This window comes from Mytilus galloprovincialis, chromosome 8, assembly GCF_965363235.1.
Source record: "Mytilus galloprovincialis chromosome 8, xbMytGall1.hap1.1, whole genome shotgun sequence".
In the NCBI taxonomy this organism is placed as follows: Eukaryota; Metazoa; Mollusca; class Bivalvia; order Mytilida; family Mytilidae; genus Mytilus; species Mytilus galloprovincialis.
Genome location: NC_134845.1, coordinates 40,031,566 through 40,059,403, shown reverse-complemented (window position 1 = coordinate 40,059,403; position 27,838 = coordinate 40,031,566). Strand labels below are relative to the sequence as shown.

The 27,838-nt window shown below is 32.3% G+C and overlaps 1 protein-coding gene across 4 annotated transcripts; it reads right to left on the bottom strand.

Annotated features, from left to right (window-relative positions):
• Positions 1-27,436, bottom strand: LOC143041920 (uncharacterized). Of its 4 annotated transcripts, XM_076214061.1 has the most exons (21): positions 27,334-27,436; positions 25,871-26,092; positions 25,090-25,157; positions 23,672-23,731; positions 23,348-23,416; positions 22,433-22,495; positions 21,096-21,158; positions 19,970-20,032; positions 19,201-19,263; positions 18,736-18,798; positions 18,066-18,128; positions 15,349-15,411; positions 14,605-14,667; positions 11,470-11,532; positions 10,457-10,519; positions 8,527-8,589; positions 6,944-7,006; positions 4,131-4,338; positions 2,279-2,344; positions 1,533-1,625; positions 1-666 (listed from the first exon to the last, which is right to left on the bottom strand). In XM_076214061.1, exons 1-21 carry the CDS (start codon positions 27,340-27,342, stop codon positions 373-375), a joined length of 1,845 nt encoding a protein of 614 aa, XP_076070176.1. In that variant the 5' UTR covers positions 27,343-27,436; the 3' UTR covers positions 1-372. The 4 variants fall into 4 exon arrangements, with proteins under 4 accessions (XP_076070176.1, XP_076070179.1, XP_076070178.1 ...); XM_076214064.1 differs by lacking the exon at positions 14,605-14,667; XM_076214063.1 differs by lacking the exon at positions 23,672-23,731.
• Positions 27,437-27,838: the final 402 nt, after the last annotated feature.

Genomic DNA, 27,838 nt, shown 5'->3' with positions numbered 1-27,838 from the left:
TTCTGTCATGGAATTTAATTAATACATATTGACAAAAGAGAAATGCAATTTGTATTCCATTGTTGTCAAACTACAAACTGAGGTACATTTCATAGATCAAATAGTATACAATACACAAACTATTGCATGTGACCTTTGAATGCATTAAAATCATCAGTAATTTAAACATTTTAGTTTTTATCGTATGGATGTTCCGACTGATAGATGTGTTCAATTGGTACAATCAGATTCAATTTCAAGAAGAACATAAAAGTAATACTTTAAATATCTAATTACAGGCATATATTACAGAATTCATGTCTAAGGGTCAAAGGCACGTATCGCATTACAATCATCAATAGTTTAACTTATAAATTTGTAACTTCGAGTTCACTACTTATTGCTATTATTTTCCTCTTTTGGTTGCACAACACCTTTAGATAGAATTGGACCTCCTTTATGTAAATATAAGACTGGCCAAACTAAATATTCCACAACGTTGCCCGATCTGGTATATTCCCTGTATGATTGTTTATCAAACATTTGTCCAGGTTCAAAATCTATCACCATAGGCGGGTTTTGGACTGCTGCGAAGTAACAAATTTTCACACAATTTTCTATATACTGTAGACTGAAATCTTTATATTGAGCTACTAGTTCACAGGCTGATGTACTGCTAATTATTTTCTGAAAAGTAAAAAAGAAATCAATTGAAATTACAGATTAAACGTACACTGAAAACGAGTTGATTTTCTAATATAAATTAAACTCAAATCAATCTTCTCATTCTTTTTCAAAATCAGAAACCCACAACAGCTTCTATAGCTTACCTGGTATATACCTAACGCTAAATGTATGTACTGTTAAACTCTATTTAAGCTTACCATCATTCATTAGTTGGGCAATTTATGGCTTTTCTTTCCATGAACTTTTTACAGAATTTCTTATTGATTGTATTTATTAAAAATTGCAATATACTGTATTCCTAGCTGATCATGATTAAAGAGAAGTATTAATAAAAGAAAACAAGTATAAGCTGCAAATGAATGATAAATTTCTAGACTTTTCGAATATTTGATAGCACATTTTTGTTTTTGTAATTCGATATATGTTAATGCATAAAATGTTGACGTGTAGATCAATGATCAGAATCTCAATCAAAAGACATATGAAAGACAATGTGCTGTCTCCAACAATAGAAAGGTTGTTAAATTATATATTCAGCTTTAAATTCAAATGTTCCAAACTCGATTGTTAACTGTGAAGTACCGATAGTGGAAATGTTCGTTCGACTCTGATCGTAACTGACAATGATTTTCAGTTTTTTCAATACTCCTTTGGAAACTCGTTGGATCTCTCTTTGTTCTGAGGCTACACTCGACAAGAAAAAAAATCTGTCATACCATGGTACAAAAGTAGTGTTATAAACCAACAACCAAAATACATTTTTATAATTTTTGAACAGATGCAAACGAATTAAATATATTATGTTTAATTATCTGTTCAATTAATAATATTCAGTGAACAAATTAAATTATTTTAAACCAACTTACTCTGTATAGAAGAGGTATATAATTTGCGGCATTCGTTTTCACTGAATCTTTTGCTGTCTTTAAGAATAGTTCAATTTCGTCATCACTGAAGCCCTAAAAAAATATTTTTAAGCCGTGTATTAACGCTAATAACACCAAAAACAGAAAATTATCACGCCATCAACGAGATGCCTAAAATTCGTATTGACAATTGACAAGGTTAACGTGAAACCCGGTTATAACTTATTTTCAAAGTAAAAAGTTCAATCGCTGTCTCTGTGTTTCACGTTTCAATTTTTGAAATCTACGACAACTTGTATTTTACTTTTTATCAGTGATGCTTAAGAGCTTTGTTTGCCTAACCTTTCTGCTTCTTTTCGGACCAATCTTCTTTTCTTTAAATTGCGTTATAGTGTGTACATGAATTGTTTGAATATAAAGTTGGATCCAGTCATGTTTGTTTTTACATATTTCGGAAGATAAGTGAGTCCACATCACACTGTAATGGAGATGGTTACAGACTGCAGGAATAGAATTATGATAAGAATCCATATCTACTGTAATGTAGGTTGTTGTTGCTAAATGTTTTTTTCTTCAATGTCTTAACTGTTTCTGAGGACATGTAAATCAATCAATTTATGGATAAATGATTATGCAGGTATCTTGATAAATCGTCATTCAAAGACCTCCGTAGTCGTTTGCTAGACGAATATAAATAATAAATAATTTTCATCAGATAAAAAGAAATCAGGATACAGATAACATACATTTACAAGCTTTTTATGCCCTGATAACTGTTCTTCTATATCCTCCGAACATATTTTATATATTTCCTGCAAAAGAAAAATTTAATGAAGATATATATATGTCGTGTACAAGTTGCGATTTTGTACAGGTTATAACATGTACAAAAATGTTGTACATGTTATAACTTGTATAATGCAAAAATACAAGTTATAACATGTACAAAAGTACCTCATACATGTTATAACCTGTACAAAATATTGCTTAAAAATGGTTTTTACTTGTACAAAATCGAAAAATAAGGATATTTTTCTATTATCGCATTAGATGATATTGACCTCAACAACATTTTCATAACTTTTTTATTATTCCTTCATGTTAGTGTGTTTTTCCTTTTTTGAGACAGTTAATGTCCAGGGGTCGGTATTACAAAGCATTCCTAAGACCTGTCATAAGATATATCTTAGGACATGTCTTATGATCCTCTTATGACTATCTATGGACGTATCTTTATTTGATGAATTATAGTTGTGAGCGTCCACTTTGAAGACAATAGTAAAATACTTTCATTCTAGTTGACACTAAAAGACATAAGAGGATAGCCAGAATAGATGTGTCTACAAATAAAATTGGGAATTGAAACGGGGTATGTATCTAAAAGACAATAACCCGCCCATGGAGCAGACACCATCCAAAGGCCACAAATAAATGCTTTCAAAGAGGATACATATTTAAAACATCAAAATGACATTTGCCTCATGCAATGATCTTATAGTTTATAAACAAAAATTGAGTTATAAATTTACATAAGTCATGCTGAAGGCCAAAAATGTTGAAGAGTAGATCCAAAGATATTGATAATGAAGCGTGGTCCGATGAAAACTATTTCCTCTCTCTCTTGCCTTTACATGGTAAGCATATAAGACATTGTTTTAGTCTTTGCATGCTATAAAAACGAGAGGGAGGAGTATTTCCCAAAATTATTAGGAATCGTTCTTAAATTTTTTTGGAAGAATTAATTACTAGTATCTTATGTAATTGTCATTGAGGAATGCAAGCTTTTAGTAAATAGTTTCACACTTATTTAAGCCATAATGGATATAAAACATACAATTACACGGAAACACATTTTGCCAACATAAGTCATGAAACATATATTTCTAAAACTTTTTGATCATTGTCCTCTACAGAAAAAAGACATGTTCTGGCCTATTTATTGTTGTTCTTTATGCATGTTATGCATTGGTGAATTTAAATGTATATTTTACTTCATTAAGATTTATTTTAAATTTTGTACAAGTTAAAACCATTTTTAAGCTATATTTTGTACAGGTTATAACATGTATGAGGTACTTTTGTACATGTTATAACTTGTATTTTTGCATTATACAAGTTATAACATGTACAAAATTTTTGTACATGTTATAATCTGTACAAAATCGCAACTTGTACACGACATATATATATATATAACAGAATTGAAACCACAGAAAACACTCATTGGTTGTTTAAATGCACTCGCTCATACTATTCGTGCGCTTGCAGTGTTATTTGAATTTTAAAAAAAATACTACAAATATGATTCAATCACCAAGACATTCAATAAACACTTTGAAAAATGGCCTATTTCAACACTGATATTTACTTCGACCTGTTTAATAAAATGACCCCTATGAGTCCTATGATGTTATAATACCTATAGTATGTGAGAGAGAAAATAAAACAGAAAGTTTTCAATTGTAATTTTTCAGACAGTTTCTTCTTGCAAATGTTAATTTACAATATTGTTTCCTTTTATGTTCAATTATGTTGACTGCTTGTTAGATAGGTAGAAAATTAATGTCTTTGACATTTGTTTTTGATTAAAATTCTTACCTTTAGTATATTCAAAAGCACTGCAATTGTTTCAATTTCAGATAAATTAAGATTTTTACAATCCGATATTTCTGAATATGCATCCGTCCATTCGTTCTCATACAATTCACTAAACTGATCTCCAAGTTTCATTGGTCGATTCGGATCATTTAGGTCTGTGATTGCAGGATTGTTGTCTCGTAGTTTTGTTCCCATAATATCACTCAGTCTATAACAATAAAATTGATGCTGAATTTAATATTGCTTTATTTTCCATTAACCCATATTTGCAAAGTTACATATTTAAGATGATTTATAATTTTTTATAAAGAGACTTGTACAGAATGTGATATACAAGTATGAAACGAAGAAAAGAGTTGGATATACTAATGAAGCAATCGAATTCCGTACGCAGTCCACACAACCCTACATAGAAAAACTGAAGATTTACTAAATTGCGAAACCAACCATTAACCGCAGCTGAACGCTAATTTATCAGGTGTGGCCAAAGTGTTTTGCTCCACTAAATACACGTGTCAAGTCGCGTTAGGCAAATAAAAAAAAATAGTTGACTGTCGGTGATGTAACTTTTGTGGAAAATACAAAATAAAACATCATTAATCAAAATTTAGATAGCAATCGCAGATTGGTGGACCGTGTTTTGTTAATTTGTAATCTCTACCCTGTCTGCGGTTGTGAGTTGTATTCCACACGTGGCAGAAGATCTAGACTCCAATCGTAATAGAAATTTGACACATACGACTTTTTCAGATATTTCATTGCAAATCCCTTGGTTTACTGAACTTATCTTTTTAGTCGTACGGTTTGGTTATAATCGATCTTCATTATCAAGGCGTACGATGGATGTGAAAGTATGAAGCAGACTAAAAATGTGAGGCTAGGGATACCCAATGAACATATAAAAAATAAAACTGACAATGCCATGACGTAAAACGAAAACAACTAATGACAAACAAAAGTTAACAAATCACAACACAGAAAACGAAAATTTGTAGTTTCTATATTTTAAGTTAAACTAGATATACTCGATCATTATTGTGACCATCTTTTCATTTTTTAATGAACAGACACACTCACTATATTGGAACGTGAGCTTTAATGTGTATACTAACTCGCTTTAATTATACCAGAGAAGTTCGTACAGCATTGTAAATAAAGGCCGAATTAAACCATAACTAGTCCGCAAAAAATAAAGAATCACCGACGGTTTATATTCGAATACCTATTCAGTTTTATAATATACGTCCACCAAACGTAAAAAGACGATGATGATGATTATATGATATGTGATATGAGTATAAACAATGCATTTTGGCCGAAATTGAATTTAAACGTTTAAAGGGTTAAGACGGCTAAACTCTTTAAACTTTTATCTCATCTATTTCTTATTTCACAGTCATATTATATATCGTGATACCTTATGCATGATTTTTTACTTTTATAAAGACATAAGAGATTTACAATATGGATTTGAATTGAGGCCTGAACTAAGTCAGGTGTGTCTATTTTTCTGTGTTATTCTTTGTATTATGTATTCGGGTTTTGTTTTCTGTAATTAGTTAATACTTCAGTTTCATTATGTATATCTTTTATATTCATTTGATAAAATTTACTGTTTGCAATAGCATAAATTGTTCTATTAAAATAATAAGGACGTTCTTATCCTAAGCATAAAAACATAGCCGTATTTGACACAACCTTTTTTCAACTTTTGATCTTCAGTGCTGTACAACTTTGTACTTTTTTCACTTTCGAGCTTTTATATCTGGGTGTTACTGGTGAGTCTTGAGTGGACGAGGCTCGTTTTTGGCGTCTTGAATTTTAAACCTGATGCCTTTTGTTATCTATTAATAATGTGTTTCTTTGTCTAATACGTTCTCCTATTTATTTGTATTGTAGTCCTGCAATATTATGTTGTCATTTCAATGTTATATTTGACATTGCCATTAAAGTGCGAGGTTGGACATGCCACAAAACCATGTTCAACCAACAATTTCTATCTTTAAAAATGTCCTGTACCAAGTCAGGAAAATGGCCAATGTTATATCATAGTTCGTTTCTGTGTGTGTAACATTTTATTGTTGTGTTTCGTTTGTGTCGTTTGTTTTCTCTTATATTTGAGTGTGAATTCACATTACTATAAGACGTGTCACGGTACTTTTCTATTCCAAATTCATGTATTTGGTTTTGATGTTATATTTGTTATTCTCATCGGATTTTGTCTAATGCTTAGTCCGTTTCTGTGTGTATTACATTTTAATGTTGTGTCGTTGTTCTCCTCTTATATTTAATGCGTTTCCCTCAGTTTTGGTTTGTTACCGCAATTTTGTTTTTTATCCATGGATTTACGAGTTTTGAACAGCGGTATACTACTGTTGCCTTTATTTAAATTCAAAATTGAGAGATAATGTCAGGCACTTTATCCAGGAATATGAATTACAAGAATCTAGCTCTATTTTTTTAAAACATTTTGTTACTTTTGTAAACAATCATTTCATAAGAAATATACAACTTGAAGTATATTGTGTTGTTCTTCATCATTTCACAAAGGTTTACTTTCATCAAATCTTGCAGCACGTCGTCTAAGGCTTTCCGTAGTGTGAAAATAAAACTGGTTTAAATTGAATCATATTGTTTGCTTGAAACATTTCAACTATGAATTGCAAGTTCTTTTATTTATTTTTTTGTGCATCTGTTTTTTTAGAACTGTTGGTTATGTTTTTTTTGTTCTGTCTAAAGTTTTGGTAATTTTCCTTTTAATTTGTGTCCAAAAAAAATTCAAAGCAAATTTTCATGCTACCTGTTACACCCACCTTGTTAGAGCATCAGACTTTTCCTGAGAGAGCAAACGTACACTTTTTTCAGCTTCTGTTATTCTGAAAGATTGTATCATGAAACTTCTATCATAACAAGACGTGTAAACACAGCATATTGATCAAAATTGTATTTTTAAGGACAAACGCATACTTTGTTAAAACATTGTAAAGATGTTTCGTAGATCACTTGATAGACCTTGCAATATTACACTGTAAGTAAAGAGACAATGTTGATATTTATTTAAGTGAATCATATATAAAAAAAAAACGTGATATTATATTGTATATTTACAAAAAAATATTTGTTGTGTTATACCGCAGTCCCACTAGGTCACGAAGGTCGTATCACGGTCGTGGTGAGGTCTTCAAGATCGTGAAGAGCGTGGTCAACTTTGAACATGTTCAAAACAATCGTCGTGCGGTCGTGGCGAAATCAGGTCGTAGTAGAAGCGTAGTGAAAGCGCACTAATATCGTAGTAAGGTCGCAAAGGTCGCTGTACAATCGTAGCTGGGCGTATCGAAAGCGTGATTCTATTCGGAGAGACTGCGCTACGATCTCACAGCGACGTTATCACAACCTCATTACGACAATCACGTTCTCATCGCGACCCAACTACGCTTCCACTTTGACTATACCACGCTGTTCACGACCATAGTACGATTCTAGCACGCTCTTGTCGTCCTCATTACGCTCTTCTTACGACCTGACTACCTTCACACTACGACCATCACTCTTATTGTCATTTTCACATAAAATATATAAAAAAACTCCCTAAATTTTTTGTTTGTCTGAATGTAATTATCCATTTGCTCTAACGGCTCAACCCTGCTTCTCGTTTTTTATATAGATTAGAACGTTGGTTTTCCTGTTTAAATGGTTGTACACTAGTATATTTTTAGGTCATTTATAGCGTGCTGTTCGGTGTGAGCCAAGGCTCCGTGTTGAAGGCCTATATCTATTGACACATCTGTGTCATCTCTGCTATCGTTCACTAAAATATCGTCATTTGAGCTTTATAGACAAGCAATAGGTAATAATTTAGGTTGGATTGGTTTGTCCGATATCTCTGCTTGATCAGGATTCGTTACTTTGCTCCCTCTGCCTCTACATTAGCCACTACCACCACGCCCACGTGTTCTAGTAGATTTTTGTGGCATGACTGTATTGTTTCCGTCAAATAGACGTATTAATCAGAAATAGAAGGAATGGAACTGTATTGATATGGAACACAATGTTGACGTTATTGCTGAGAAAGTAGTAAGATCGCGATATGAACGTTGTATAATCATGGTAGGAACGTGCTATAATCGCAGTAAGATCGTGATGCAATCGGATAACTCGTGATATGGGCGTAGTGAGAACGTGATGAGCGTAGAAAGATCTTGATAAGCGTAGTGAGGTCGCATTATAAGCGCGGTGAGAACGTGGTATATTCATAGCGGGATCGTTGTAGAACTGTAACGAGGACGTAGTAGCATCGTGAAAGCAACGAAAATTTACATTTTCATGCCGCTCATACCGCGACCTCACCACGATCTAAATTTATTTGGGCTTTATGTCATAACATATTCAAGATTACCTTTCTAAAGCATTTGTATGTTCTCTTTGTAGGTATACATTTGCAGCTTTGTATTCTGTCAGTCTGAAAGAAGTATAAATTATTATTATAACTAGGGCACGACCATTTGATGTTCAGAGCAAGGCCAATCAGTTGGATTTTGTAAATGAATATATCATGACCTGATAAGAGATGACAATAGACAAACTTGAACCAGACAGGATGACAATGTTTATTCTTCAAAATGCAGGAAATAATTGTGTACAAAAATTGAATTATCGCTGCGAAAATTATATGCAAAGCAACAAATGAAAATGAATGGTCAATCCGCAAAAATGCCTCCTGATCCAAACAGAATATCAAATGTTCGTCCCCTATTGTCAACATCGTATTGGCAAACTCACTTTCACACAGTGCAATACTTTGTTTTAATAATACAAGGATTACGTGTATCCTGTCAACCCCTGAAAAAATAATATTGTCTTCTTGACTGCTTCCGCGATTCCTGGTCTAACAAAAATGATATATTCTTATAGTATATGTTAATAATGAAACTCTTCGTAGTTCCGGTTTTTATAAAGCCTATGGTGGTTTACTCGTTTTTAAAGTTTACAATTTAAAAATAGCCACACGAAGAATATTGAATGTGTTAGAAAATGTTGAGTTCGTTGTCGTCTACATTTATTCCGAGAAAGAAAGTAAACTAGAGGCTCGCTAGTCGTTCACCTTGGTCTATGTGCATATTTAACAAAGAACACAAATGGATTCATGACAAAATTGTGTTTTGGTGATGTGTTTGAAGTTCTTACTTTACTGAACATTCTTGCTACTTACAATTATATCTATCTATAATGAACTTGCCCATTAGTAACAGAGGAAATTATTTTGTAAAAATTTACAAAACTTTACCTAATTAATGAAAATTGTTAAAAAATGACTACAAAGGGCAATAACTCCTTAAGGGGTCAACTGACCACTTTGGTCATGTTAACTTATTTGTAGATCTTTCTTTGCTTAACAGTATTGCTGTTTCTAGTTTGTTTATCTCTATCTATAATAATATTCAAGATAATAACCAAAAACAACAAAATTTCTTTAAAATTACCAATTCAGGGGCAGCAACCCAACAACCGGTTGTCTGATTCATCTTAAAATTTCAGAGCAGATAGATCGTCACTTGATAAACAATTTTACCCTGTCAGATTTGCTCTAAATGCTTTGGTTTCAGAGAAATAAACTAAAATCTACATTTTACCCCTATGTTCTTTTTTTAGCCATTGTGGCCATTTTGGTTGGTTGGCCGGGTCACCGGACAAATTCTAAGACTAGATACCCCAATAATGATTGTGGCCAAGTTTGGTTAAATTTGGCCAGGTATTTTCAGTGAAGAAGATTTTTTGTAAAAGTTAATGACGACGGACGACGGACGTCAAGTGATGATAAAAGCTCACTTGGACGTTAGGGCCAGGTGATATAAAAAAGAACTCCAAATAAAAAAATGGTATCGAATAAAGAAAAGTCTATATAATGAGATAGATTGCTCTACAAACAAGAATATACTATTACTTCATACATTAAAATAACCTGAAAGTAAACGGGCTAAGCAATTTTCGGCATAATTTTTTTGAAACCATAGTATTCAGTTTAAATTCTCTCCTACATCATAATGGATTTTAACTTCCAGTTGTTTAGATTCGAATGTCACTCGTTTGTCTTTTATCTATTGAATTGTACACAAATTATTATACATTATAAGCTTGGTATCTTTCATTTTTTCCCTTATCTTGAGGTATCTTTTTCGATACCTTGGTTTTTCCTTAAATACAACAATTTATACTTCAATATCGCACTATTATATGAAGATAAATGGAGATGCAAAATACTACTTCCAGTCTACGTTGGCAAGTACCACAATTGTGAACCGTTTTACTAACTACCTTAAGTAACATACTTTTTCAAGGCTTCTCCCTTTTCTGATTCTGCCGTTTTCAATTTCTGTTCGATATCTTTGACCCTGTTAATGTATTTAAGCAAACTTTTACAATGCTTTAATTATCTGACGAACGATGGCAGCAGGAAATCATTTTTTCTTCATACAATGAATTTGATTCTGATTTTGCATCGGTTTAAAAAGACGACCAACTAAGTAAAAATATAAACTGAAAGTAAAATTAGGATTTAAAAGGTATCATGCTTTTAAACATAATCAAGTTCAAAAACCTTTCTGGATCTTAAGAGAAATTTGCAAAGGGAAACGGTATGATATGGTGTCCAGTACCCTAGCAACTAGGTTGTTAACAGTTTTCACAACAAATACATGTTGATTTGATGTTTCAAAAATTGTTGCTTTATTGTTAAAATTATTTTTGTTTGGTTTGTTTGGTGATTTGTATGATTTAGTAAGAGACAAACTGGGTTCGTCAATAGTGGAAGATCTGCATGCAACACTCCAAACACAACTCTTCACTCAGTTAATATTTCACAATTGGGAAAAGGAAGCAATGAGTAATCTTACAGATGCGAGAAAGAGAGAGAGTAAAATACCAATAGAAAACATGTAAACACCCTAGAGTAGGGTAGAAGGGTGTTACTGAAGAAAGGGTAGTTATTGACAATTTGAAATTTGAAATAGTCAAGTTTGTTTATAGTCAAGTTTGAATGGAAATGAGTTTGCTTTTTCTTTTTGGAGAAGCTTTCGCTTAATATCTGCTTCATATCAGTACAAAAACAAGTATGGTTGCACAATTTGTAGTCATTAAAATACCGGCTGTCTGTTGAAATATCAATCCACCAATATCAACAAATATGTTGTCGATTAAGCTTCATTTTATATCATCCTCGGTGCATTTGTTTTTGGGATCAATTCGGTTCTACACAAATGTAATAAATTTGGTCACAAAAGGATTTGTTGTGGTCAACATGTGTCACTAATCCAATAAACAAATACCTTGGACACATAATTACCTTTTTAACGCTGAAGTCTTCTCTTTTTCAATTGCATTTAGTTTCGTCTCACTTTCTTTCATTCTATCAAAAAAACCAAAAGTATAAAAAGTATGTTGTCAATTCATAACACAACAATTAAAAACATTTACTATGATTTTATCATATCTTTACTGTGAGAGTTAAAATAAAAAAATTACCAAATTCAAAGTAAAATTTAAACCGTGAATTCCCTTATCAAATGTCAATATCAAAAGCTTAAACAGATCAAACGAATGAAAAACAACTTTGATATTCCTGACTTCCTGTAGATAAACGAAGTTTATATTTTTCGACTGATTACATACACTGTGGTTGGACATCCTGGTACCAAGTCAATTGAGAGCAACGTAAAAGACTGAGTAAAACCACGCCGACTACCAGGATGTCTTACCACAAGAAAGATGACCTGTCGAAAAATTATAAAAACCGGAGTCAAAAGTTGGTAATATTCCTTACGTACAAAATGGTGGATAAAACTTGAGAATCAGAATAATAATCGATTCAACAAATTATAACCCAAAAGAAGAACAACGTTTACCCGCACCGATGTTTATATTTTATCTAGCTAAGGCCACACCAATTTGATTCCTTGTTCGACGGACCCGCCCGCACCTATTTTTTTCAAAACAGAATTTTTTTATTTTTTTTTATTCCCGCTTCCCGCATCCGGAAATGTAATCATGTCTATTTCCCGCACCGTTTTTTTTGTAAATATTATAAAAAGATATCAACATTGGTTTCTTTCCCCCTTACTTATATTCCCTATTAAAAAATTCTCGTTGTTAGAATAAAGTACAAAGAACACATGAAGGATTTGCCTTCAACTGCAATTATATTATGCTGGCAAAACAAAACTATCTATAGCCGCTGCATGTTTATGCACCTGTCCTGATTGATTCAGGGGCCTGTCGTTCAGCAGTTACCGTTTGTTGATGTTGTTCATTGGTATAATTTTTCCCGTTTGGATATTTAAGTTAGATCGTTGGTTTGCCTGTTCGAATTGTGTACGCTAATAATTTTGGGATCCTTTATAGCTTGCTGTTTGGTATGTATCAAAGCCCTGTGTAAAAGGCCGTACTTTGACCTGTGTTTGTTATTGTCAGGTTGAGAACAACCCTCCCTCAGACAAGGGGTCATTTTACTGATGTAGAAAAGAAAATAGAAATACCGAGGATTTGTATAGTTCTTCTGTACAAAACCTTTGAAAACTTAGAATTTTGTACTCAAAAAGAGGAGAGTTACATCATATTTTAAACTTTTTCTAAAAGAGGGGTCCACTTATTTTGAATAATATTAAACTGTTAAAGTAAATGTGTTAATTTAACATGGTTAATTAGTCCAGGAATATTACAAAATTCTTGGACATGCTTTGACCATTTAATACTAGATAGATATATAGTTCTTTGAGAAAATATGAGCCCTTTTGTACAAACAAATATATTATAACTTATATTGATCCCTCATAAAACATGTAAAAGGGATATTTATAACATTAAGGGGTTGCCCCCAAACTGATTATGACTTGGATGGAGAATTGTCTCATTGTCAGTCACACATACATAGACCAGATTTAATTATTTCTTGGTGTATAGGGATAAGTTTTACTCAGTATTTTGAGTTCATTTCCAGTACTATACAGATACAGATACAGGTAGGGAAAAAATACTTCAGAAATTAAAGAAATGTCAAAGTACAAGTTATAAATCAAGTTTAATTATTGTCAAAACCTACTATTTTATGTTTACAAAAAAAATATAGTCGCTCGCCTTTACTTTTCAAGCTTCGCCTCAAAAATTTGCAAATTAAATATTTTTTTATTAAAATTTTCAAATCGCTCGCTCGCCCCAAATTTTTGAGTCCAAAAATCCGTAGAACAAGAAATTAAATTGGTGTGGCCTAATGACAATCACTTAAAAAATTGAAGTTTCAGTTTTAATATTGTCATAATAACCCTACAAGAAATGTTGACATTACATTTTTTTAAAACTTATTTTTTTATGCATTTTATTGCCAAAGGGCATATCATATGTAAGAAAAGTTGGTTGCCAATATCTAAGTGTTATACACATATGATATGATAGTATTTAATAAATAGTTTTTAACAAATAAATAATGCTAATGCAAATGAACATGACGGTTGTAAAACTGATTGATCGACGCTGATTTTTTGGCTCTTCCGAGACATTGCTGACATGATAAAAACATGCAAAGATGACAATCTTATACAATTTCAACTTAAAATAAAGAGTCAATACTTTAATCAAAATAACAAAGGACGGGACGGTAAACAAGTCAAACAAGACCTGTTAATGAGTTTTTGTATCGTCTTTTAATATTTTAAGACTACATCTTTTTTAATACCATTCACTTCTGATATGTTTTAAACTTCTCTATATGGATGTTTTTGTTGTTAAATCGCGATTCTAAAAAGAAAATCCAACTTTCTAAGCTTCAGATTTTTAAACACCTGTAAGCAAATAAAAACAACACAATATACATTGCCTGCGACGGAAGTGCTTTTCTGGATTTACCTTCATCAGGAACACTCAAACTCAAATATTTGAAACTAAAGGATGTATAAAAAAAAAAACATTTGAATCGCATTCTGACAACAAAGTCTCTTAAAATAATTGTCAAAATCAATCCAATATCATCTTTGCACAATACCAATCTAATGTCAACTTTGCCAGAGGAATCTCAAACTTTAGTTAATGATTTTATAAACATATAAACCGACTATTTCAGAATGTGCGTTATACAAATCTCATTATTGACTCTGAGCTTATGACTGATATTAAGTGCTTTAAAAATACGAAAATAAACTCATCATAGAAACCAAAACTAAATTTTGTATATACACCAGACGCGCGTTCCGTCTACAAAAGACTCATCAGTGGAGCTCGAATCCAAAAAAGTTAAAACGGCCAAATAAAGTACGAAGTTGAAGAGCATTGAGGACCAAAATTACTAAAAGTTTGGCCAAATACAGCTAAGGTAATGTACACTTATAAATTGTATGCGTCTGAAGCGTTTTTCTTAATATACATTCAACAGTAACGCTTAATATCGAATATTTATAAATCAGCGTTTGTATAAACGATCTTTAATACATACCTTTTTAAAGCATTCTCTTTGTCAGATTCTGTAGTTTTCAATTTCTGTTCAGAAGCTTTCACTCTGTAAATGGAAGTGCATTACATATTAGAATAAAATGTATTACAAAAATATATATTTTAAATCAGCGTTTACATTACTCGCGCCGAAGCACTTATTATATCTGTCTATAAGTAGAAGATATATAGGTGACACTCATATCCAATAAAAAAGAAAATAACACTTAGATCAAATATGAAAAAAAGAATGGAAGATAAGCGAGTGATAGTTTTTGTATCTTATAATATTCCTTTTATGATTTATTTCATCGATATCATTCATTTTCCGGTACCTTTTTATACTTCTACTTAATGAGATATTTGTTTTCATTAATTCTGATGCAAAATACAAAACTCAAACTTTCTGTTATTGGACGTTTAAGTTGTTACCCAACACCTTCACTTAAATTAATTTGGCTCGTTTAATTTTCATAAAATTTTGACAAATTATTTACTTTGACCCTTTGAAAAAAATATAAAAAAATCATTAAATTTGAACCAATCAATTCATCAGAAAAATTACACTGGTTATATAGCAGTTTGACAAACACTAATATTGATCATTCAGAAGCTTAATAATCCCTTAACAACACAACGTAATTAAAACGTTTAGCAGATTTTACAGAGTTATCTCCCTGTAGTGTTGGGTACCACCTAAACATAGCTGTGAACCCGTGTTTTGCTTAAACTATTTTATGTAACATACTTTTTTGAAGCATCTTCTTTGTCTGTTTCTGCAGCTTTCAATTTCAGTTCGAAGTCTTTCACTCTTTAAATGGATTGATTGGTAAGAATATTATAACTTGCTTTTAAATGAATTCTAAAATCTTATAACAACACAACTCAACCAAACAATATTCGCCATTTGGTATAAGTACCGAATTACTGTTTCCTGGGCATGTGATACCCTTTGGGAATTTTTGGTGGGGTTAGTGTTGCTTCGTCTTCAGTTTTCTATGTTTTGTCTTGTGTACTATTATTTGTCTGTTTGGTTTTTTTTCCTTCTTAAGTCATGGCGCTGTCAGTTTATTTTCGACCTAGAGTATGACTCTCCTTCTTGAATCTTTCGCTCCTCTTTTTGACAGTCAAACAGCATAGGAACTGGCCTATTTGTAGTTATCGTAGGTACCTGGCTAGTACTTTTACTGAATAAAATACGCATTTCGACAATAAATGTCTCTTTAGTAATGCTCGAGTGGCCGAATAAGACAATGTATAGGCTTCAAGTATGATATATAAAGTTTAGAATGTATAATACATGTACGGCCATCAAGATAAAACAAAAAAGTTCTTGATTTTTAGTTCTTTTAATGGAAAAGTACAATTTCGTGTAAAATTCACCAGATAAAAAGATATGATGATCAAAATTTCTCCAATTGATCGGCAACACATTAATGTATAATCAGTGTTCTAAAATAAACCATCGATATTTTGTTTAAACCTTTGTTCTTTACATCCATAAATTCATGTATTTGGTTTTGATGTTATATTTGTTATTCTCGTGGGATTTTGTCTGATGCTTGGTCCGTTTCTGTGTGTGTTAGTTACATTGTAGTGTTGTGTCGTTGTTCTCCTCTTATATTTATGCGTTTCCGTCAGTTTTAGTTTGTTACCCCGATTTTGTTTTTTGTCCATGGATTTATGAGTTTGAACAGCGGTATACTACTGTTGCCTTTATTTATATTGTATTTAGAAGTGTGACTATACAACATAATTTTATTTGGTCAAAATGGACAACACTTCTCATTTCGTTCGTAATGACTTTAATACCCCAGTCCCACTAGGCCACGATCGCACTACGATCTGTGAAAAAAATGCAAATTTTGACGCGCGTAGTGCGATCGTGTAGATCGCAGTGAGGTCGTAATACGGTCGTGGCAAGGTCTTGGAGATCGTGATGAGCGTGGCCAAGTTTGAACATGTTCAAAACAAGCGTGGTGCGGTCGTGGCGAAATCAGGTCGTAGTAGAAGCGTAGTGAGAGCGTAGTAAGGTCGTGGTAAGATCGCAAAGGTCGCTGTACCATCGTAGCGAGAGCGTGATTCTATTCGGGGAGATTACGCTACGATCTCACAGCGACGTTATCACGACCTCTCTACGATCATCACGTTCTCACCGCGACCCAACTACGCCCCCACTACGACCATACCACGTTTACACCACGCTGTTCAAGACCATAGTACGATTCTAGCACGCTCATGCCGTCCTCATCACGCTCTTCTTACGACCTGTCTACGTTCGTACAACGACTATTTCGAGTTCTTGTCATGCTCATTGTCACATAAATGTATAATAACTCTTCAGTTTTTGTTTGAAACATCAATTTCAATTGAACCATGAAAACACAAGACCATGTACATGTAGTAATGCTTCTTCAATCAATAACTCAGATACACAATCTTAACGACCAAGCCATGATTTTGTTATTGAGAGAGCGAAGAAGAAGGATTCGAAGAACATTTAGACGGCGTAGGTCCTTTTGGATTCGTCCTTGGTTAGCAACGGATAGGAGACTCTAGTTTGGTCATTATGATCAGTTGATGAACGAGTTAAGAATTGAGGATGAACCTTCCTTCTTCCATCTTTTAAGAATGTCTCCAGTGATGTTCGATGAACTTCTTAACCAAGTTGGTCCAAGAATTAAGAAGACGGATACGCTATTTAGAAGAGCCCTATCGCCTGGTCTTAAACTTGCCATCACTTTTAATTTAGCTACTGGTGACAAGTATTCGACCTTGCAGTATGACTTAAGAGTTGCTCGGAATTCTATAAGTAAATTTTTACCCGAGGTTTGCCGAGAAATAGTTGACGAATATAAAGATGAGGTGTCTGTGTTGTTTCCGTAAAATATTCTTATAAATGAGAAATAGAAGGAATGAAACAGTATTTATATGGAGTTCGGTGCTGACATTATTGTTGAGAGCGTAGTAAGATCGCGGTATGAGCGTGGTATGGTCGTAGTAAGGTCGTTGGACGAGCGTGCTATAATCACAGTAGAAGCGTGGTAAGATCGTGTTGCAATCGCATAAATCGTGGTATGGTCGTAGTGAGAACGTGAAGAGCGTAGAAAGGTCTTGATAAGCGTAGTGAGGTCGCAGAATAAGCGGGGTGAGAACGTGGTATAATCGTAGCGGGATCGTTGTAGAAGCGTAATGAGGACGTAGTAGCATCGTGAAAGCAACGAAAATGTACATTTTCATGCCGCTCATACCGCGACCTCACCACGATCTGATTTTATTTTAGATCGTGGTGAGCGTAGTGCGATCGTGGTCTAGTGGGACTGGGGCTTAAAACGCTACCTTTTAAAGCTGATTAATGCAGGAAATGTTTATTTAGTTTATGCAAACAAAAATGTAAAAAAACAATCTAGCTTTATACGGTTTAGCATTGAGCAGTGTTTGCTCTAACTTAACTAAGTAACATACCTTTTCAGAGCATCTTCTTTGTCAGATTCTTGAGCTTTCAATTTCTGTTCGAAATCTTTGACTCTGTAAATGTAATTTATTACATAGAATATTTCAATTATATCCATGAAAAAAAACTCAATAAAAACGTTATACTCCTGCATATGAGTGATTAAAATCACTTACCAAATTGGACAAACTATTAAGCCAAAATTATAATTATAAAAAGTTTAAAATGTATTATAAGTGTTGACTTGATCAAGTTAAAGAAACTATTGGACTACGAGAGGTTATTGGATGAAACATTATTTAGGGGGGAAAATGCGTTGTTCCAAATTTCTTCATTCATCAACAAATGAATTCAGAATCGACATTCATTACTAAATCATTGTAATTTTTGGCTGAATTTGTTTTGGTCTTACAGCAGAAAAAGTGCTAGAATGGCGAACAACATCTTCATTACATGACACACATACCGGGTGATCTATAATGTAGAGAACAATCCTGGACTAAAATTATGTTTACATATTTTAATTGTTATTTGTGTTTATCTAATTTCTAGCAAATAATAAATTAAACAACAAATGTGCTCTATGTTATGTCAGTATATCTTTTTCTGAAACAATTATGTCTGTCAAATTCTGGAATACTAGTATGCCTTTTTGATGTTACCGCCCTTATTGCCAAATACCTTTTTATAGCTGAAGTCTTCTCTTTCTCTGTCGATTTCAGGTGTGCCTCCAGTTCTGTTATTCTAAAACAAAGCCATTTTTCAACAATCAAATCAGAATTAACCTCAATTATTCGATATAGCTAAACTTAATCTTTTAATAAGAAAATCGGCAGTGTAGTGACCAACGAAAAGCAACCAAACATCTACATTATAACAAAATAGACAATAAGAGTTCTAAAAAGATAATACTTGACAAACAAAAAGCAACATAGCTCTAAATCGAGTCTTCACAACTTAACAACTAATGAAAATATAATTTTATATAGTTGTTTTAAGAAAACATTTATAATCCGATAGATTTTTAGCTTATGTATTAAAGAGATATATGTTGATTACTGTTTATGAAAAATGTCAGCTTTATTTGATCTGAGGTTTAACACATCTGTGGAGCAGTGTTTGAATTAACTATCATAAGTAACATACTTTTTTAACGCAACTCCTTTAGCTGATTCTGCAGCTTTCAGTTTCTTTTCGAAATCTGTGATTCTGTAAATGCATAGATTACATGAAATATTATGATACTATAATTAAACAACAATAAACTCAAATAAAACATAAAACTGTTCCCTACATTGATCTCGATTTAGAATGCTTCACCTTTTTATTTGATATACTGTTGATTCATTACTATTCGTGGGATACCATTTTTCGTGGATTTCTAGGGTAAAGGGGAACTATGAATGTAAATGTTTAACGATTTACGGTCTTTCATAAGGTTGTAAAACCACGAAATTACATAAGTTTTTATCAGTACACGGACATTGCAGTTTTTGTTATTATTGCTTTGTTTTTTAATTTGTTTTGAATCCATTGATGGAAAGAAATTCCGTTAATTGCCCATGACGAACTGAAATAATAACTTGATCACGTGACACACATGATATTCAATGATGTACAGTACCATCCTGACCATAAATTATGTTAATGAATTAATAGTAATTGTATCTTCTTGCTGGAAAAAAAGTAATTTGAAAACACTTTGAGTTCAATGTAATATCAGCCAATTTTTTTCTAAGACAAGGCTATTTGTGCTAAAATCGGGGAAATAGCCTTTTTCGACGTTTCCGCCAAAATTTATTATTATGTTAATAGTATTTTTTCCTATAGATGTATTCAAAAATTGGAAAACACAATAGAATATGATGCAAAAAGTGTATAACTTTTCTAATTTCGAAATGACTTGAAACGTTACCTTTTTAAGGCTGAACTCTTCTCTTTGTCTACCAAATTGAGTTGTGTCTCACTTTCTTTAATTCTGTAAAACAGTTTGTATTGAAAGTATTTTTTTTTTATAATTCACAATGAAACAAACTTTTAAAATTTCCCAGTAACTCACTTTTTTAACTTTTTTAATCATGTCTGTTCTAAACAACTACATAAGTCATACATAACAACGCACAATCAATCATACAAATATTTGATACCGATTTTTTGATACGTTTTGTAAACTCTTATGAAAAAAGGAGGTGTATTATGATTTTTCCAATGAAACAAGTCAACACCAGAGTCACAATAGCGATGGTGTGGGCATTTCACTTGAATTATTTTCGTGATATTTACAAAAATGGTGACTTCTAACTAGAATCTATGAATTTTGAACTTTTTAGATACCAGAAAAGTTACCTTATCTGTGAAATTACCCATTCGATCCACTATAGATATTGACCATTTGACTGAATGGGAAGTCAGTCCCATTGCAGATGATCATGATCCATACATAGCTGGTGACTTATAACCCATTGACGCACTTGCTATCGCTTCTATTGGAGTTCATCTGATACACTCGGTCTTTATTTATACATTAATGTGTATGTTCTTTCTAAATGTTTAAGATTTGAAAATGTGTTTGCGTCCAATTGTTCACCACTAATAATCAAGTGGTGTTGAACACACAGTTTAAAAAAACTCGAAAAAATCTGTGATCACTCCCAGTTTATTTGTTGGAGTTGTTTGTCAGTTTGCTATTTTGCTTTTTTGCCAAGACTTCGTTAATTTCTCTTAGACGCATATAGGTTCTGTTATCCACTTGGTATCAATCGAGTTTTTTTATGTGTCTTAAGGAAAACACTAAAGCATACTCTTTCAAACTATTGTTTCTTCCATGAATGCTCAAAACTTTGATTTTTTTTCCGCATAAAATAATGTAAAACTTTACCCATTTCCTCATGTTTCTTTTCAATTAAAGTTGCAGATATATGATCAATAATCAAACAGAGCCTTGTTATGGATTAAACAAATAAACCAGTTAAAATTGATATTCCTAGTCTGTCATAAATTGACTAAATTTGTTGAACATTGTAAGCATACAAAGCATGTACCTGTTTAACGCACTATTTTTCTGTGACTCCATAGTTTTAAGTTCTTCTTCGTATTCTGAAATTCTGTAAAGTACACGTTCATGTAAAGATCATTAACTAGATTCTGCTGGATAACGTCTAGAGTTTAGTTCATTCGAATAATAGAGAAGACGAGGGTTTGGCCGGTTCATAAATTCAATCAAAATTAAATTACGAAAGTGGTTATTAAAAGATATATATCTCTTATTTTGTTATTACATGCTGCGGTACAACATCGTATAAAAATAAATGTATACATATGAACACGACATATATAATACACGAACTGTTAAATTTTTGTGGTAATCAAAACCAAAATAGCCTGACAGATATCAGAACATTCAGACAGATTCCTGTTTGGATACTAAGAAATTATTGAGAGATGAAATACAAAATTCTTGAAAGCTTGATCTTGTAACTCATATATAACATGACTCATAATTTCCATAAAAAAATGTAAGCAACCCAAGCAAATGAAACATTAGTAAACTTATAACGAATATTTAAGGAATGACTGTAATATTTTTTCTGTCTATGAAGAAATAACATAAAAAATTTGGTACACACTGAATAACGCGCGTAGCGGGTTATTTAACAGTGTGCACCACATTTATTATGTTATTTCGAATAGACAGAACAAATATTACAGTCATTTCTTTTAATTTAATTCTAAATTCCATTTTAAACCGTAGAAAACCATGAAAATACGTTGATGACGTCACGGTCACATGACTAAATTATGTCTATGGGCTCAGAACAAAATAACGTCAGCCAATCAGAAGACTCGTTATATCCAAAATTAAATTATATATAATTAGACATGGTGTTTTGCTATTCAATGTCGTATTTTATTTTGATTTTTTAACTTTTTTGGATTCGAGCGTTACTGGTCAGTCTTTTGTAGACGGAACGCGCGTCTGGTGTAAATACAATATTTCAATCCTGTTAATTATTGATTTCTGGGTTTTTTTCTGCACAATACAGCAACTTATTCAAGATTTTGTACATCTATAATGTAAGTATTTTTGTTTTCTGTCTTTTTTTTATTAAAATAATTTGGAAACTGAAAAAAAAATCCTTTTACATGATGTTTGTTTTTTAAAGCAGAACTTTACAAATATATTTTCGTTGGTTTAATATTACCTTGATTCTCAGCAATGAGTGAAAAACGTATTGCTGTAATATACCAGACTTATAAACAAACACTTAGTATCTGACTTCAGTGATTAATGAGGGACTTTTCGTTTTTGATTTTCCATGGAGTAAGGTATATTTGTTATTTTTTTCTTTTTCACAACAGCATGACTAACAAGACTAACCTTTTTAATGTTGTCTCTTTCTCATTCTCTTTTACATTCAGCTTTCCATTCGACTCGCTTGTGCTTAAAAATAAAAATGTCTTGATTGTTTTACACATCTATGAATAGGTAGAGGTGGCATGATAACCAAGAGAACAAAACTATATATCAGACCAAATAGCCTGCGTGTAAGAAACTATCGGGAATGCAGGCACTTCCTATATAAATTAGAGCAACAGTAGTAATCCGATGTTCAAGGCGAAATGAAATACCTCTGGAATATTTCATATTGAAACGCTTGAAAAATAGTGAATAGGTGGTTGGGACGGGGTAACTTCTAGAAATATTTGAAAAGTCAATAAGGTCTTCGCCCGTCATTTTTAAAGGCGATCGGGGAACACTTATTCCCTATGTTAACACTTTGGTATTATACGTTTTTAACACAAAACATGAAAACCAACCAATATGGAAAAATATTACATTTTATGTACCTTCACAATAAATAAAAAGTTAAACAGCTGTAAAATCTAACATAACCCCAGCGGCAACCCTGTAAATCAAGTATTGAAGTGGAACATATGTATTGTCATCGGTGATTCTGTTATAACATAAACAAATCTCGCTTTTAGAAGCGTAGCAGACAAAAATTCTTTGGTAGGGCGCATTCTGTCATTTAATTAGAAGAAAAGTTGTAGGAGAAGACTTTGCTTAGACAACTGAGACATATCCGAGTAATGATATAACGGATCCCCAAATTATGTATTGAATGTTATTAGTAAAATTCTGAATTTTTATCCTGATAGTTAAACAGAGTACTACAACACGTACACATGTAGTCGTTTTGGTACTAATGATGCGTTTTTACTAATTATTGATTTGTACAAATGTCCCATTATTTCCAAATTTTTATTGACTTGTATCAATTAGTATAGTTACCTTTTCGTGAATTGTCTCGTTTCCTGTTCAAGTATTTTCTGTTTCTGCAATTTTTTCCGAGACTTTGATCTATAAAAACATATGTAATGTTGGTATTTAAGTTATAAATTGAAAATTCTATTTAAATATAAATATTGTTTGTGATATAACTACAATGTGTAACATAAGTAGTTATACATTCAATATATTCTGCACTGTTATATCAATCTTCAAGGGATATGTTGAAATTGACTAAAAAAAGTAAGCAATACTGCAATTAGTGTAACTGAGTTGCTACATGATTGAATAGGTGCTAAAGTTCAGTAAAGTATGTTGAACATGTACCTGGTCTTGACATCACCATTTTCTTCCTTAATTTCTATTTCTTCTTCCTTTTTCTTCCGACTACAAAGCAGAAAGTAGCAGTTATATCGCAAATCTTTGTCTTCGTTAAGTGGAAAAGGAATACACTCTGGAAATCTTGCTAATTTGGTTAGAGCTGTGCGCATAGTGGTACTTATACATCAAAGTTCCCAGACGACATTTTATGTATTTTTGGCTTTCAGCCATCCATTCATTTTATATTATCTACGCTTCTGTGGTAGTTTAACACGTGGTCAATATATGACAGAACTATACTGAGTTGAAAGTATTCTGATGTTGGCAAATGACACATGAAACACCAAAATCTCATGATGCAACTGCATACTACGTTTAACTTTTCTAAGAATTACAGTACAAAAGTTATGAGCCGGACATACGTAAAACAAGGTTATTAATATCATAAGGACAGAGTCAATGTTAGATTCATCGAACTTTGCTATATGATACACCTCAAGCTAATGGTGAAACACTATATCATGTTTGTTTAACATATCTTTTACGGCACAAAAATTATGCGGAGGGCACGAAGAGAGACTGACAAACGGATGGAGATTTACAGACAGATGGGCATGAAGATTCATATATATTTTATTTTTCTCGGGGTTTAGGAGAATTATAACCTCTAAGAAAGCCATTCACTTGTTGTTTAATGAGATTTTTCTCATCGGTAAACAACCTTCCAGCGAAATAGATTTGATGAAAAGTTCTTCATTGTAAAAGAATTCTTTTCAAAACCCATATCAACATTCATTCAAACTACTATAGTAACATTCAAATTTATTCGTTCAGCATATGTTTACTTGTTTTGATAATATGTCTTTTGAGTTAATCAATTTCAATTGGTATTTTATAGTGTGTCTTTCTATGTTGTGATGTTGCACTATCATTTCAGGCTAGTATGAAGGTTGTTGACTATTCAAACGTTTATATACCCACTGCATCTGTTTGCACCTGTCTGAAGTCAGGAATTTGCTGTTTAGTGGTTGTCGTTTGTTGATGTGGTTCATGAGTATGCGTCGTTTCACGGCTTTTTTTGTATAGATAAGACCGTTGGTTTACCTGTTTAAATTGTTTTACACTAGTCATAGTTAGTGCCCTTAACAGCTTGCTGTTTTCGGTGCGAGCCAAGGCTCTGTGTTGAAGGCCGTACTTTAATCTTTGATGGTATACTTTTACGTATTGTGATTGGCATGCATACCACATCTTCTTATATCTAATTAGACATAATTATGTAAGATTTGGCTTATTCAGTCCAAGAATGTTTTAGCGTTCGTCTAAACTCTTCTGTCCGATAGATTTTTTACAAATGGTAAACAAGTTATAACTCTATTTTCATAAATATATCTATAGTGTTATTTTTTTAACTCTATTTCATTTACCTAAAGTTTAACATCTTTGTTAATGTTCCACAAATAGCACAAAAATTGGTCCAAATACAAATTATAATCTAAAATAAAAATGTTACTTGTATTATATATGTTTGAAACAGCTGCTCATTTAAACAAGCGAACTTCGTGCAGTATTTCCTTACGATCTTAACAAGTTAATTATTTTAAAGTGAGCCTATATGGACCTTGAGAGGATCAAGCTTCTTTTTTTTTTTTTTTTTTGGCTGGATATTGATTGTTGTTTGTGTGTATATGAATATTGTGTGAATGTCTTGTTTCAATCAATATGTGAACAATTTTATTCTTATGCTATGCCCCTAGAGGTCATATAGCTCACCTGACTGTCCCCCTTGGTATCTTTCGCCTCCTCCTCCCCACCCCTTCATCAAGTCTTTAAATATTTATACATGCTTGGCTTTCAAAATTTTTACAATAGATGTTGACTCAACATTTTCAACAAAATATTGTCTGCAAAGTAGCAGTTCAAATTCCGCATAAAAGATTTAGTGACCTTTGTGTACCAACATTTTATGGTCAACGCATATAGAGGCTTATAACAGTGGTTCGAATAGATGTTTTGCTTTGGAAAACCTATATAAATGTAAAATTTCATTCGGTTTTTGAGTAGGCATACACATTTCCTTTAAATCTAGTGACTGGTCAGAGATGAGTTGCACATTCTATTGAACAGACGAAAGAACAAAAAGCAACAAAATCGGACACCATATAAAAGTTATCGATTCATTAATTTTCCATACTTGATGTTACTTACCTTACGTACAATTTTATAAGGCATCAATGGCAGTGTACAACATAAAAATACAACCAGTCCTTTTAATAGTCTAAAGCATGTAGTAAGAAAGGTAACATTTTCTTTTTCATTTTGCTCTTCCTTTTGGTTCTTTTGTTCGTCTTCGTCAGAATTTTCTTTCTTTCCTTGCTTATTCTTGTCATGAATATGCCGTTTCTTCGTTGTATTGTGGCCTCCCTTTTTCTGAAAATTTGTAAACATAGATTGAATGAGTTGTTATTACTAATCTGAATTAAATGAACAACGAGATTTGTTTCTGTTAGTTGTAATTGGTTAAATAACTCCAAGTACCCTTATATGTCTGTGCTTTATGTCCATTGTTGTAAAACTTTGTTCTTTTTTTTTCATTTTCATTTTGTTTTTTTATCTTTTTGCTTTTTGCTTCGATACCGATGTATTGTGTTTAGTCATTTTCAAACTGATTTTTAGTTTGTGCATATGTTGTACAGTAACACCATTGGCTCAGATTTTATTGGTGACTTTACGATATATGTTTTCATTGTTAACGGCTGTATATATATCGTACGCTGACCTATAATTGCTTTTATCTTCATCATATTAATTTCTGTGGGTAGTTGTCTCAATGACAATCATACAACTTGTCCTTAATTTTATTTTTTTTTGGTTTTCACTGCAAATGCATTTTGTATATGAATTGTTGAATTGAAAAGAAAGTTACAATGATGACACCTATTAATTTTAATTTTTACATCTTAAACTATATGGGTCCATGATTACTGGTATTTTGAATAATGTCGACATGGATATTATTTGTACAGTTAGATAAAAACACCATATTTCACGACCTTCATATATCCATTAATTGATTGGTCTTAAACGCATTCAAGGGACATCTTCGAAAAAAAAATCTTGGAATTATGGATGCTTAAGAATCTGACAAGTGTGTTCGCTTTAGGTCTCTTGAAATACATTTCCATCGTATCAATATAGTACAGAGAAGCGTATATTATTTTTTCGTGACATGCAGCCGACCTACGTGTGCTTGTTGTATGTGCAGATGAACCCTAACCATTCAAGGATTATGTATCGTCTGCAGTTCTTTAGTATTATCTGTATTAAATATATACTTAACACGATTCAGAGTTTGACATGTACTGGCATAGAAACGCTAGCTTATTAATAATATATTCCATTCATAGATTACCCTCTAGAAATCCTTTCTACTAGTTTTATTGTGGTTTCTTTGACCTATACCCTTTGTCTTGTTTCGGTACCAATGTCTAGTATATAATACTGCATACCTTTAATATTTGCGAGTGTTCAATGTACACAAACACAAACTTTAATTATGATTTGCTTTGTGACTTGATATTAACTGAGGACATTTACTACAAAATACAAAGTAAAGTCGATAAACAACATTACTTCACCAATTAAAGCCTTATAATAAAGATTATAAATACCTTTCCCATCTTTTAACTTTCCTTTCGTGCTCTTCAATTTTACATCCGTGTTGCTTAATAATCTTTGACACGTAGATTGTTTATTTTTAAAACCCGATCAATTATACATTATTATGTACAGATATACACTAGTTTCGGTTCTTTTTGTCATGCATAACACTTAAATTGCTGACACTGCAGATTTTGTTGATAAACTGTCTTTATATATATCAATAAAATCAACAGTCAGTAAAATAAAGATTAATGAGTGCTCTGGTTAAATGATATACACACTTTAATTTTCATTTTCATTTAAATTTTATCATGAAAGTATTTTCAATATGTGTATTATGAAAGTAGAATAATATTCGAATTACTTTATTTTCAATCAATATTGGTGTACTTAGTCAAATCTTGTGGTAGCATGCTCCGAGGGCGGGACAAGGTTGATTAAATCTCCTGTCAACGGTTAAAGAATTAGAAATAAGTATCTATATATATATATAGTTATTTATTCGTTCTTGTG